Source organism: Phlebotomus papatasi, chromosome 2 (genome assembly GCF_024763615.1).
Source record: "Phlebotomus papatasi isolate M1 chromosome 2, Ppap_2.1, whole genome shotgun sequence".
Taxonomy (NCBI): domain Eukaryota; kingdom Metazoa; phylum Arthropoda; class Insecta; order Diptera; family Psychodidae; genus Phlebotomus; species Phlebotomus papatasi.
In genome coordinates, this window is record NC_077223.1 from 29,572,690 (window position 1) to 29,588,172 (window position 15,483).

At 33.4% G+C, this 15,483-nt stretch overlaps 1 protein-coding gene across 1 annotated transcript; it reads left to right on the forward strand.

The window, feature by feature from the left end:
• The first annotated feature begins 13,054 nt into the window (after nucleotides 1-13,054).
• On the forward strand, nucleotides 13,055-15,214 carry LOC129803410 (serendipity locus protein alpha-like). The gene is made up of 3 exons (XM_055849932.1): nucleotides 13,055-13,236; nucleotides 13,302-13,487; nucleotides 13,560-15,214. Exons 1-3 carry the CDS (start codon nucleotides 13,147-13,149, stop codon nucleotides 15,102-15,104), a joined length of 1,821 nt encoding a protein of 606 aa, XP_055705907.1. The 5' UTR covers nucleotides 13,055-13,146; the 3' UTR covers nucleotides 15,105-15,214.
• Nucleotides 15,215-15,483: the final 269 nt, after the last annotated feature.

Genomic DNA, 15,483 nt, shown 5'->3' on the forward strand with positions numbered 1-15,483 from the left:
CAAATACTATTTCCATAAAAAATATTGATTTTATAAAATCAAACAATATGCCCAAAAACAATTGATCAACAACAAATTAAATTTTGTCAATAAAATAAAATATTAAATTTTGAACTATAAAAAAACCTAATGGGTGTAGGGTAAATGTCCTAATTCCAAACCATTTCCAGACGCTTTAACTTTGATAGAAGATTCAACACACTAAATTCATATTTTTTTCTGAAGAGAATTACATAAATTTGCTCCTTGACTCTTCTAGAATGTTACTGTTTAGTGAAAATTCTTTAGATATAATTTGAAAACTTCTTAAATACAAGAAAAATACGCGAGCGTAAAATGTTTCTATTGGAAACATATTTATCCAAATGGAGACAAGGAAAAGTTTCTAATTGGAGACAAACAGTGTAAGTGAGACCACGATGAAAGGCTTCCAAAACCTTGTTGAGTTGCTCTTGAGTGCAGGATTTGTTCTTATTCCTAGTCTTTTCTCCTTTCTCATCTAAAAAAGAATAAGAAAATCTCTCCAAAAAAAAAATCATATTTCCGGGGTGTCCTATTGAAGCATTTGCAGATACTTAAGAAAAAACCTTTTTGTTCACGAAATAGGTAATTATTTCATTTGAGAACTTCACGTGCCTTTAGCAATAAAGATTAACACTTAATTTGACTAAAATTAGCCAGAAATATGGCTTAAATGTTAAACAAAACGAATAAACAACAGTCACTTTAATGTGTTTTTCATTGGAAAACATGGTAGATCGATGAAAAATTCGATGGTGAAAAGGTACACTTTAAATTTTTTTGAGAAATTAACAAATTAAAATTTGTGAATATGAATGGATTTTCGCTTTATTTAGAGCAAAATTAACTAAATAATGTAACTGTGGTATAAAAAATATATAAATATAATAATTTAGTACTGTATTTATCATGAAAACAATGACGTTTCCATTTGGAGCAGCGAAAAATTTCCATTTGGAGCAGGTTTTGAATTAGCTTAATTTACCCTACATTAAATATAATTAGAATCTAAGATGATTGAAAAATTCTATAGATTTCAAAGTTCTAAATTTTTCCCATATTCATGGCGATTATATTTTTATAGCTATATTATTAAGTCGGGCCACTCAATGGACAAGTGGTACAGCACTCGGTCATTGATGCAAGTGTCATGGGTTTGAAACACCTTTCGGTCACCAGGATTTTTTCTCGCATTAAAGGTGTTCGAAATACATCCAGCGAGCTTCACTGCACTTGATTCCACGGGGCATGGGACAAACAACCCCATCCCTGTATAAGAAAAAATAATAATGGATGTTCTGAACTCCCCTTGCGGGAAGGCTTAAGTCCCCCAATGGAACGTTGTGCCACGATTATTATTATTATTATTATTATATTAAGTCACATATTTCCTGAAAAAAAAAACAGAATCATTAAAGGAATATGGAAAAATATGAAGTGTTCCAAGCCAGACTATGTGCGAAATCTTAAAAGCCTTCCCTTGCTGCTCAAATTTGATCTTGTGTTAACCAAATTCATTTTTTACTGCTCACTTGAGCAGTGTTAACAAATAACACCTGCGACCTTTGAGTGTTTAGTTTTTGAATTTAATATTCAATGAAATTAATTGAGTTTACTTCCAATGAGATTGGCAAGTAAATGTGTTTTATTAAAGCCTTTAACCGTTAACTTTACGTCTTAAAACGTAATCATGATCCTTGACATTCACTGGCAAAATAAATAAATTTTGTAAATTTTGATTTTTCAAAATTGACAAAGAAATGATTAATAATTTGGTAATTTTGCTAAACTTTTTACTCAATAAACATTCTATCATATATTTTTTTAATTAGGGGAAATTGGGGCAACACCAAACACGGGGTAGCACCATACACTGCGATTTTTTAATCAGATATTCGACTTCAGAGGACAAGATTTAAAGAAATTTATAAGCATTATAGGGATGCTTGTTCACTGAAGAAATGGTCGATATAGTCCAAGTAGTTTAGAACTAAAAATTAGTGTTTGGTGGTGCCCCAGTTTCCCCTATAATTTTTCCTAGATTTAATATTTTATTCACAAGAAGCGAGATTTTTTGATAAAATTCTTCCGTTTCTAATCAATAATTCAATATTTATGATTGTAATTGTAACTCACAAACACAGTAAAGTATTTTAGGACTAAAAAAAATGTGGGATAATAATAATGGTTAACTTTATAAAAAAAAATATATTAATTCAAATTAAGAAATGGAAGTTAGTATGGTTAGAAATAATTTAAAAAAAAACAATGACAGTATCATGAAACGTTTTTCAAAGCTAAATTTAAATAGAGTTATAACTTTCCCTACAACCTTCTAAAATTAAAGTATTTAAATCAGGATCGATTGTGTGAGAATTTCAGGATTATAACTGACAAATAATTATTTTAATATTTTTATCAAGTTTTTTAATAAATCGATTTGAAAGTTTCAATGTCCAATTTAACAAAATATTAATAAATTTATTAGAAATTTCTCATTCAATAATGCTTAAACAAAGTCCAAACTGACCTTTTTGATTTTATTAAAAAAAATTATAAAAATAACTAACCTAAAATTTTATTTCACATAGGGGAAAGACCCATCATTTTATTATTTTCAATCATTTCAATCAATTTATAAATCACTCAAAAGTTAACCTAAAATGGCTGAGGAGTAATACAATTAATTTTCGGATAAAAAAACTTATCGGATCGTAGCCGGTTCAATATCGATTTATAGCCAGTTGTAACTAGTTCGTACTCGTCAGATAAAATATCAATAAATTTTCTTAGTATTACATACTGATTATAAATTTTTTCAACGTATTTAATTTTAAAGCTGTTCCATTAAAAACAAAGTAAATGGAGGAAACTGGGGCAAAATTAGGTGAAAACGGATATTTTATAATTTTTCACGAGCTTTTAGGTAAATTTCAATAAAAAAAATAGAAGAAAAAAGCTCAATTTCAATGCTGCTTCAATTCAAAGGAGCCCCACTTCCCCCTACTCCAAATTTAATTCGTAAACTTCTATTTGAGTTTCAAAGAAAATAAATTTGACATAATTGTTTTATAAATGTACAAAAGGATTGAAGCTTTCTAATTTCTAATGAATTTTTACACGTATTTTTATCTCTGGAAATAATCCTGAGGAAAAGCTATCAAACCAAAACTGCATAAATAAAACGTAGCAAAGTAACGGACAAGTCGCGTGCTCTTTGCGTAACTAAATGGTCGCGTGTGACTTTCGAATTTTTAACACGAGGGGAAAGAATCTCAATTAAATTTAATAGAATTTACAAATCCACAACTATCCCTTCCTCGAGTATTCTCACACATTTACCCAGTTTACCCACAATTCCCATCACATGGTAACTTTTTGGCGGCAAAAGCATGTCACGTGCTTGTGAGCTTTTTTTCCACAAAAAAACCTCGATCTCCGGCACATGCGCGGCAATTGACTAACAAGATAGATTTATACCTCAAACACATAGACAAGACTTAGCGGCGACCAATTGGCAGTTGGATGGTGAGTGAAAACTTCCGGATGGGCGCACAAAGTGGGTGGAGCTGAATAGTACCGGAATTTCTTGTTCAAATGGATTTCTCTGCACCTCCGTGTGAAATTTTTTGGTCTGTCGATGGCGTGAGAGGAGAAGTCCCTGCGATCAGCCACATCGAATGAATCCGTCGAGGGTGAGCCAGATACCTCGCCAGACGGTAAATCCGTTACGGAAATTATACTTCCAAATGGGCCCCCTCAAATGCATGTACCTTTGATACCCTGGACAGCTCAAGACATCAGACAAGTCTGCCAGGGGGATCTGCATTTTACAGCGACTCTGTGCCAGCAGTAATTGATTCACTTTGTAGAAAGTTTTACATTTAGGATTGGGAACAATTGCTTTTGTATTTTGGATTTTCCGTGGAAGGTTGATAAAAATTTCTTTTTTTTTATCTGATAGCCCTTTGCATCGATACCTTTCTTGAGAGATTTTTCAAGTTCTTTTATTAATAAATATGAACACTTTATTAATCTTTTTATTCTAATCATTTAAGATGCTATTGTAATAGAATTTAAGTGATTTAAATATAACAAGCAATTATAAAAATGTATTAATAAAGCGAACTTATTAGGAATTTTATTTTAAATTAGTTAACAATACTTATCTGTTGAAGATTTTATTATATTTATTGGCGTGATTTAGACTTTCAATACATAATAATTTATCAGAATATGTTTTTATTTTTTCTTCCAACTTGTTTTATTTATGTATATTATTATTCAATATTAGGGGGAAGTGGGGCACCTTTGAAATTGGGATTTTTCATCTATTTTGAAATAAAATTGAGCCTTATCGTGACATAATTTAACTGCACAAACAGATTAAGAATCTAAAATATATCCCGATTAGTTTTAATTTTGTTTAAAAATAGGTGAAAAATACCAATTTCAAATGTGCTCCATTTTCAAAGGTGCCCCACTTCCCCCTATATGTTATATTAATATTAATTTATGCTTATTTTTATAAATTGTGTAGAAAAATATAGAAATTCGTCAATATCAATTTAAAAATTCGTACACCAATTTCAGCTTTAGAATAATAATTATATTAGGCTACGTTTAAATATTTATCTTAAAATAGCTAAATCAAATTAAATAAACTTATTTAAATTTTAATAAAATTAAATGATAATTGTGTCGAAATTATTTTTGTTTCTTTTTTATCAAATTGTGTATTATTATCGGGGAGAAGTGGGGCACCTTCGAATTGGGGCAGCTTTGAAATTTGGATTTATTCTTCTGCTTTTAAATGAAGCAAGATCTTATCATGATGTAATATAGCTCCACAAACCAAGTGAAGCTAAATTAATTTATGATAAGGGTCAATTCCATTTAAAAATGGGAGAAAAACCCAATTTCAAAGCTATACGAAGTTAGAGCTCTCCCGCTACCAATAAAATACTCCTAGTTTATTGAATTTAGAGGACAAACGGTAAGAGATATCAACCTCCAATCTTTGGGACCCCGCTCATAATTTTACCTACTTCGAAATTCTAAAGTTTCAAAATTTTGAAGAAATAAAATGCAAAAATTTATCGGTTTTTCTCTTATATTTTTTCAGTAAACTGAAAAATAAGGCTACGTTTTTACAACCGCACTACATTTTAATATCTTTTACTCTTTAGTAATATTTGTAAATATAACATATGTAATTTTCGAAATTTTATAATAACTTATAGTATAATTTCAAATAATTAAAGAAAAATAATATAACTTTAAATATAAATATAGTATAATAAAATGTAAGTATTTATTGACATTAATTTTTCTGTCTTAAACCTTTAAGGATCAGTGAGTCATCGATAACACGAAAATATTAAAAAAAAAACGATTTACTCGACTAAGAAAAGTTATTTTGTCCTATAAATAATCAGATTTTTTATTAAATAAAAGTGCGTCTAAATAACCAGCCATTGGTCAAGCTTATTTTATTTGATTTTTGTTTCCTAAATTGAACAACATTTCCTATTATCTTATTTTTTTAATTAAATTTATTTAAATTATTTTTAATTAAATTAAATATTTAAACAAATATTTGTTGAATTATTAATTTTTCCCAAATATTTTAACTATTCATTTTATAGGACTTTAACTTATAAGGCTTTAAGTTTGTTTATTTATTTGTTAATTTTTATCTCTTTTTAACAAATTCTTCAATCTACTTTCAAGAGAAACAGAAAACTTATTGATTTTCGTCAAAAAAAAAGTGTTTTTTTTTAATTCGCAAAGTGTTTTAAGTTCGAATCCCTTTTTCATTTTTTTTAATTAAGAATTAATGCTTACATTTCTATCATTATGAAAATATAATATAATAGAATGATGCAACACTTTCTAAATTTTGGGTTATTGTTGGTATTCTTATCTCTTGGGTCCCATAATTTATGAAAATTTTTATTATTTACATGTCAATTTGTTTTTTTTTTGTCCCGTCTATGCAGATCAACGACGGAACCGATTGAATTTTTTTAAATAAAAAGTTAAAAAATCTTTAAATAAGAAAAATTTCTGCGATTAATGAAGTTTGTAAAACCAACATCAGAGACGCCGTAGTCTTAACTCTTTAACGTTTTAAATCATGGAAACATTGTTAAAACATAGGGGAAAGTATGCTACCTTCGGAACACTCAAGCTTCGGGTAACTCAATTTTTCTATGTCCATGATGTGGGTTTGACCCATGCCTCTTTTCATTAAATTTAAGGCATTGGACAGTTTATTAAAATATTTCTAATGGGTCAAATTAATTAAAAACATATTGAAAATATTAGTATGTTCAAAGCTCGATTCGTCCGAAGGTAGCGCGCTTTCCCCTACTAGGTTTTTTCCATTTTCTCTTTTGCGCTAGGGCCCAATTAGGCTGTGAGGCTGATCCTAGAGAATATTTAGCCCGTAAAATTTGGCGGTAATGGCTCTGGCACACCTTTTAGCTCGGTATAATTTCATAAAATCAAAATTTGTGTCCCGTTTTCTCTCAAAAGATTCGCGTAAGTCTATCTCACTCATTCGATCCGAAATTCGATTGAACTAAATTTAATTTGGTCTGATGTTCAAAAGAAGAAGAAGAAGAGTGCGAAAGAATAGGATAGACATATGCAAAGCTTTAAAGAAAGAAAGGGATGTGAATTTCGACTTCATGATTTTTCCCGATCTAAAAGGTATCAAACTGTCTCACACTGAAGCCTTAAAATCATCGGTTAGAAGTCGTTTGAATAAATTTCTATTACTAAAATGACTAATCCTTTACTTCCAAATTCTGCGAGCTAAATATTCTCGAGGATCAACATGAGTCTATTTGGGCTCTTAGTTAGGGGACTTTATATGCAATTCTACAGTACTTAAAATTATGCTTCTCAAAGTGAATTTAAAATTTTCTGTAACTTACTCCTCCATTATTTTTTCAATTTTTATAAATCAAGAGTAAAAAAAAGAGAATATAATCCTCCTAATTTGTAGCAAACACTTCCTTAACTGTCTCACCTGAAATTCCATCAGACATCAGCTTTAATTGTAGACGCGATAAATTTTTCCTATTCCATTTTATCATATGAGACGATCAAATTCTTCCCATTTTCCAAAACTCCACAACCTTTTTCCTTCACCCTCTCACACAAGGTCCGACATTAACCCTCATTTGGAGGTTTTATAGCTTTCTGATCGTCATGAGTGGTGGATTCTTGATTTCCTGGAGGGGTGCACTGAATTACCTCTGCTTTTGCCGAGGAGGAGTGAGAAAAAAGAGCATGATGAGTCCCTTTTTTTTCGATCGAGGATTTTGAGGAGGGCGCAAAAAAAGAGCTGTGCAATAACAATAAAAATCAAGAGGGTCGTTTGTCGTTTGAACGCCCCATTTTTCCCTGTACATACTTCTTCATATGCTGCGTTCTCTTTTTTTTTAACTTGGATGGATCAACAATTTCAATTGCTAAAGTGACTCTCCACGAGACTTGGGTGATTCCTTCCCCTTCTGTTTCCGAGACACTGACTACGCGTGCCGGCTGTCACTCCGGGGTGAATGTGGTGCATCACTTTCCAGAGGGGGAAAATCATTGACCATCGGCACAGGCCACAAGAGCGAATGGATGCATCAAATGAATTGTGGAGGATCATTTGCCAGGGGAAGATTTCATTGCAGAGATAAATCGATTTGAAATCTCTGTGTGATGATCTTTTGGGCTTCTGGCTGAGCAAATTGCTCATCTTCTTGTCTCATCCACCATCTTTCCCATCCATCGGCTTCCACTGCACCTTGATACCCTCACCGACTGGTCGAGAGAAGAGCTGAAAGGATCGTAAATTGGAATTTTTATTTTTATTGCCAAATGAAAGGAGAAATAATTCTGAAGTAGATCTTCTCGCACATGGAAATCTCGATTTCTTGGTTTGTGCCATTATTTTCTCCTTTTATTGTCGTCCCTTTGTCATCTTCATCATCTCCCTCTTCATCCAGCAGTTCGTTGCTGTTTTTTATGTTCTTTGCGTGTCTGCTTTTTTTCTGACTCTCTTCCCCCAGAGTCTGCTGGGGAAGCTGTATGCAGCAGCACTTCACGCGACACAGGCCAGGCCATTGAGACGCAACCACGCAGGTAAAAGTCGGTGATACACCTGTCGAGAGAGGGCTTGAGTGAGACAAAGACCAAGTGGAGGGAGACAGAGATTTCGCTCTTCATCTCGTGTCAAGCTCGTGCCGGTGCCACGTGCCATTCCTCCAGGATGGATTTTGCACTAGAAACCATCACCACGACTTGAGAGAAAGTTCGCATGCGGTTTCCCGCCTTTTGTAGCATTGAAATCTTTCATTTTTCATTGATGTACATCTCTTGCGTAATATCTGTTTTTTTTTGTTGCTCGAATTGAAAAAGAGACCAATTATATATATTATTGATTTTGAGCAAAAGTAGAAAATGACGTACAAATTGAAGATTTTTCATGTAAATTGTGAAAGACTGAAACAAGTATCACAAAGGAGAAATGGTACAATTAATCCTATAATATCTCCCCCTAAATTTCAATATTTTTTTCACATCTCTCATTCGAAGTTATAGTGACTTAATAGCAACCATACACATTTAATTTGGACGAAACAATCTCTTATAATGTGTCCTTCTTTTATTTTTCTTAAGAAAAAATAGCTGAAAAGAATAAAAGTACATAAAAATACATAGGGTAATTGTACCAAATTCCGGTCAGCTTGCAATTTCGGCCACCTTTTTTGTTACTCAGATTTCCATGAATTTTTAGTTTTTGCATACTCTTGAGATTATACAATACAAAAAATAACAAAAAATATCGCTTCGACGGGCAAGATGTTCTGAAACAGGCATTAGAAGAATTCCGGAAGGACAAAGAACTATGAGAATGAAGGTGGCCGGAATAGGCCACCAATGCTATATCTACATTTTTATTCATTTTAAAATATATTAAGAATGATTTTAGAGAAAATAAAGAAGATAAACTAAACTGTCTAACAAGGTCCCAAATAACACTCCTTATAAAAAAAAACAAAAAGATCAATTTGTATTAAAAATAATGCATTTAAAACTTGAGACTTTGGCGTTTGCATGCAACTATGCCGAAATTTGGCACACTTACCGTACATCGCTCAAAATATACTTCTAGATATAGTTAAGCCTTTGTAAGTTCAACTAAGCAATATTCATGATTCAATTCCACATCCTTCAGGAACCGTGCTTTCATAAAAATTCGGACTCGTAAATTTAAAAAAAAAAAGAAGGAATAATAGATTTTAGCCTGATTCTGTTGAATGCTTAAACTTTTAAAGTCTAGATGCATTACCCTAAAAATTGGTTTCCCAGTAATTTTTTAGTCTTCAAACTTAAGATCTAAACTTTATTTATAACATCTAAGTGCTCTAATTTCTTTAAAATCGAAATATTTTGAAAAACTTTTAATTAAGATATTAAGGGAATAAATCATTAACCGGAATTTGAAAAATCATTGCAATTGCTGATTTTTTGGAAATTCAAGATATTGGGGAATTATTCTAAGAATTCTAAGCCCTTAATTATTAATAAGGGAAATGCATACGTAGGAAAAATAAACAATTAAAAATATTAATAATAATATAACAATAATATTAATAATAAAAATAATAATAATAATAATAATGCTGGCACAACATTCCATGAAGCAACAAGGCCTTCCCGCAAGGGGATTTCTAGACATGCATTATTTTTTTCTTTTACGGGATGAGGTTGTCAGACCCATGCCAGTGGAAACAAGTGCAGTGAAACTCACTGTATGCAATCCGAACAACTTTAACGCCAGAAAAATTCCTGGTGAACTAAAGAGGATTCGAACCCGGGACACTTGCATCATAGAGCGAGTGCTCTACCACTTGACCTATTGAGTGCCCAATTAAAAATATAAGATTAGGCAAATGGATGGAGATAGTGATCGGATAACTTAAAAGCACTTCCCCATAAATCGACTCAATAAGGACCATTACCGACCATATTTTTTCTTTAAATTCTCTACTTATCAAATAGTTGGTATAAACGAAAATTTCGTTGAATTATTTCTAAAACCATTTTTTTTTTAAGTAAAATGTTAAAAGCTCTAGAGAACGTGTTTTCCAACCAAATCGGGTCATGTTTCGGCTTGTTAGAAAGGTCTTGGAATTTTTGACAAGTCTGAACTGGTTTCAATCAGTTATTATTATTCGTTATATTGAAATAATTCCATTACAAGCTAATTATTTTTACAACGTCATTTTCTGTATTAGAAGAATCTCCTAAGTTCATTATAGGCAAGAATTTATTAAGGGCATTCCTTGAAGTGCTTTTGGTTTGACAACCCTTATTCATAAAATATCAAGAAAATATCTTCGTGATCTAGAACTGCTATTTCCACATCTTCACTTTCAATTTGAGACCGTCTGTTTCTGGTATATGATAGAAAAAATAAGAATGAAGTGGAATAGAGGAAAATAAATCTGGCAGGATTTTAGACTTTTTCATGTGGGTAGACAAAAAAAAAGTTTCCCTTTCATCCTTCTTTAATGCTCCTCGACAGAAGGTCGAAAAGGAAGATAGCTATTAAAACGATAAACCTAAAAGAACAGAGTTATGTTATTTCTTTTAATTTCTCGCTGGAGTATCAAGGCATATCAAGACAATTTCAGAAAGAGGATGTGAAGAAAGTGACCAGTCGAAAATATGTTTGTGAAGACTATGTGGAAAATATACAACCAGTTCAATTCTAAAATGTCTTTGGAATTTTGCAAAATTACAAAATTTTAGAAAAAAAGATTTATGTATTTATATAAATCTTAGCAGAAATAAAGGGTCAGATAATCCTAATCGGTTTATGTAGGTGAGATTCTTAATGTGAGCTAACTCGGAATGCATGCAAATTCGATTTAGAGCTAAAGTTGGGGGGACGCCATTCAGTTATAAAGGGTGTCCCAAAAATCACGCAAGATTTAAATTAAGCCGCATTTCTGAAATAAAGGTCCTCAACGAATAATAAAAACACTATGTGGCAGTTTATAGATTAGGGTTTTTAAAAAAATCCATCACTAAAAAAAAACCATCACTTTTTGTTCTTAAAAAATATTTAAAAAATAATTAAATGATTTAATTCGAGAATTGGTCAGAAAATTGATTTAACTTTGTCAACTATGAAGAGCCTAGTTCAAAAATTCACAATCAATTAGGGAAGGGAGGGACGGCTAAATACGCTTTCCATTCAAGAACAAGCCCTTAAAAATATTAAAAGTATCGTAGTAGTGTATTATCTGAAAATGAAGCTGATCAAGCTGATCAAAAAACCTCGATTATCTTGGCTTCTGAGTAATCGATGCGAGATCATGTTCTATGGGAAAATTATAGAGAACATTCTAGTCTACATTTCACCCATATATTACTTTTGTGCCAGTTCATCCAAATCCTTGATATTTTGGTTTAAATACAAAATTTGTATAATTTCACGAATTTTATTCAAGATAACTGAATGGCGTCTCCCAACTTCAGCTCTAAATCGAATTTGCATGCACTCCGAGTTAGCTCACGTTAAGAATCTCACCTACATAAGCCGGTTAGGATTATCTGTCCCTTTTTTTTGTTTGATAGATATAATCAGCAGCTACAACATACTAAAATTTCAGCCCGATGCACAAAGGATTTTTTGAATTATTTAACTTAGAAAATTGAAATATCTTTATTTTAAAAATAGCGCCCCTAGCGGTAGTTTTATGAACTTTTGATGTTAGAATGGGAAGTGGCATTTCACGAAGAAATTAAGAAAAAATTAAGAAATTTTTTTGGGTCCTTATAACCCGTGTTAAGGGGGTGGGGGACCTTAAGTTAGGTATTGATGGAAAGCTAAGGCCCAGCTATAACATACTAAAATTTGAGCCCGAGCGATGCCATCGGGGCGGAGTCATTAAGAAAACAAAAAAAGAGGGGTATTCAAAATGGCGGAAGGAGGGGTGGGGGTGGGGGGTCAATGCACCAAGTTGCAATTTTCACCCGATATATAAACTTTTCCGAAAACCACAAGTCGATATCTCTTTTAGTTTAGGAGCTATTGAGCTCCAAAGAGCGGCCGGACATTCTGGCCGATCATACGGCATGAAATTTTGTTAGGATTATATTAGGTGAGATTCTTAAGAATCTCACCTAATAAAACATGCAAAATGAGAAATTTCAAAGACTTGTTCCTCAATTTACCATCGCGGCTGAACCTCAATATTAAAACTAAACTTTGACAATAGTTCATAAAAGAGATATCTTCTAATTTAGAAATCATATACCTTATGACTGTCCCTAAATCTCAATTTTTCCCAAATGTGCGACTTTTTGTGGCAAAAATTTTATCCAAAAGTCCGAGTTATTTTGATACGGAAGGAGTAATATTTATTATTTCATGCCCAATATCGGATACATCTAAGACTAAATATTTAATTTAATATTGATAAGTTTTAATACAAAAGAAAATAATAAATCCCATTTGGAACAATTCTTAAATTAGGCTATTTTAGAAAAAGGTAGGGTAAGTGTGCCAAATTCCGGCCAGCTTGCAATTTCGGCCACATTTTTTGTTCCTCGAATTTCCATGAATTTTTAGTTTTTACATACTCTAGAGATTATACAATGCAAAAGAATAACAGAAAATGTAGCTTCGACAAACGAGATGACGTGAAAAGGCATTACCCTAACATTTTTCTTTTTTTACTATCTTATCTTATATTTTATGCATTACACCTGTAGGTAAAAGAGGACCTGTTCCAGCTCCTAAACCAGTCATTTACCGTACTTCCCTAAATATTCTAATCTATATCTTTTCTAAATAATCCCAATTAATAATTAATAAAGACAAAATCTTAAAAATGCCGTTGAAACTTTAATTTTTCTCTATGGTTTAAATCTGAATCAAAGAAAGTTTTGCATACTTTTCGGAGTTTTATTGTAGATAGAAACACGGAAGAATAATATACGCACCCTAAAACACAGATTTTCAACTGTCAGTTTTGAATTGAAATCACGACGCTCCCCCAAATTTTGTTTCTCCCAGTGAAAATAATTTATTTTCTCATTTCCACGATGGATTTTAATAGTTCCATTACTCCGCTCCAGAAGCTCCTCTACAGAGGCTTTGAGAATGCCACTGAAAGTGATCTGAAGTGGCTCAATGTGAGTTTTAATGAATTTTTACCTGACGACCTGTTGCGCATGTAAACAAATTGAACAATTTCCAGGATGTTGCTGGAGAATTTCTCAAGTTTTTCCGGGATCTGCACAAGTTCATGGTGTTCGACTGTGCTGGAGAGAAAAACAACAATGTACTGGAAGAGATATTCCTGTGTATTCGTCAGATTACTGTCTGCATCAGGAATCTGGAGAAAGTTCTGACTGTTGAGAAGCAGAAGAAGATTGTGCTAGCGGTGAGTGGAAGGTTTTTTTTAGCTTGATTTGAGGGAATAAATGAATGCTTAGTGGGTAAATTTTGCCTTTAGCCCTCGAGGCAGCATTTCCTGGACAGAATTCTTTGGTGTCTAGCCCGTGTCAGGAGTTCTGTGGCCTCAATCACAGACAATGTTGCACTCCCGGATGCCATTGAAGATGCGAATTTTGTTGTATTTCTGGACAGTGCTTTGGATCTTTTGGGTCCACTGACAACTTTTCAGGAGGATTCGGTTAATGTTGCTGAAAGAAATGCTGAAGCACATGTCAGGAGTAAGGAAATACGATCGGTTGTTGATTCCTTGATCAGTCAGACGCTGGCTTTTGTCAATGTAGCTCTCGAGAAGGATAAGAAAGCCTTAACTGCAAATTGCCAGAGAGTTCTGAAGGAGTGTATTGCCCTGGAGGAGGAATGTGCTGCTGATGCTGGTGATACTGACCTCAATCGGCGTTTCAAAGCGGAACTCCTGGAAGTAGCACTGACCCATCTGGAACAGACTGTCAATAGCAGCCTTCTGCGTTTAGTTTGTCACGTTTTTGTCGAACTCACTGAGAAACCCGTGGATACCTTCCGGAAAGCCGTCCGGAAGGCAAAGCAGGAAGAAGATAAAGATGCTTTGGAAGCAGAAACTGAGAAATTTGATCTGCTCCTGGATAGAATACTCCAAATTGGAATTCTAGGAATAGCATTTTCCACTGATCAAGTGACAAAATCCATTCTCCGGAGTTGCCTAGCATCTTCTGAATGCCTGGATTCTGCTCTGATTCCATCAATTTTCAGCGACTGTGGACATCATTCCCGGCTACTTGAGGAACATTGGAGAGATGAAATGATGATTTTTCAGAGTGAAATCCAAGGAATAATTGACACTGATGCCTTTTGCCTCTCAATCCTTGACACTCTCAGCACCCTTCTCGAGGACTCCACCCAAGCCAGTGATCCCGTTGCTCTGGAAAAAGCTCTTAAGCAAGTGAAAATCTTGCAGAATCATCTGAAAGTCACCAAGGACACCCTCCAAATCGATGGAAATCCAACTCAAGAGAAGAACTTCTCAGACTTCAACAAAATGCTCGCTGAATGTGATGCAGCTCTGAAGCTAAGAGAAGCCGAAAGTATCGAAATGACCAGAATCACGAAGAGATTCCGTATTTTGCTGGCTGTCCTGAAGAGATTTCAGAAATCACTGGGAAATGGAGTCTTTGAATTTGACGAAGCTAAAGCCGATCCCAAAGTTTCGGATCCCAAAATCACCGAGTCTGTGGACTTTTTCCAGAGTCTGGGAATTAATCCGCATGTCTCTGTGATTCTGTACAAGACAAAGGCACCAAAGTCAGACTCCCTGGTGGCTCAATTCTCCAAACTCTCACTGTGCAGGACAAATCAATCTGCGAGGCAACCAATTGGGAGGAACATGAGTTTGAGGAGAGCCATGTTTAGGAAGATCACCGAGAAGAACGTCGAGGAAGCTGATAATACGCTCAATTTGAATCTCACCAATATCCTCGAGGATCTGACCACTCTTTCGGATACTTTCACGGAGAATGATGATGATATCCAAGAGATTGACCACAAAATAAGGATCAAAGTGAGAAATTAGCCTTGGGATTGAGTTTCTGTGGAAATTTGAGAACAAAGTTCTCATTCTGACTACAGAAGGACCTTTGTAATTCAAAGAAAACACATTAAAAATAAAACTTTTGTATGTTACTGTCTTGTTTCACTTGAACTGGGTTAACCCTTGTCAACCTTGTTGGATTTTTAGATCTTTCGCCTCTGATTCTTTCAAAGTCGCAGCTATTGTAATGCTGCGATTCTGTTAAAGACTTACAATCGATCTTATATTCACAGGGTAGAATGTTTTAAGCTTCCATGATTCTGATTTAGGTAACTGCCAAAATCATGCATGCTAAATGAATTTATATATTTTGATTAATTTCATTTGACCAAATAGATTGAAAATTAGGAACATTGACCTT

Excerpts from the sequence above, each read along its gene's own strand:
- LOC129803410 (XM_055849932.1), top strand. The coding sequence starts at position 13,147 with ATGGATTTTAATAGTTCCATTACTCCGCTCCAGAAGCTCCTCTACAGA. Across the intron at positions 13,237-13,301 it reads GTGATCTGAAGTGGCTCAAT|GATGTTGCTGGAGAATTTCT; the intron begins GTGAGTTTTAAT and ends AACAATTTCCAG. Across the intron at positions 13,488-13,559 it reads AGAAGAAGATTGTGCTAGCG|CCCTCGAGGCAGCATTTCCT; the intron begins GTGAGTGGAAGG and ends TTTTGCCTTTAG.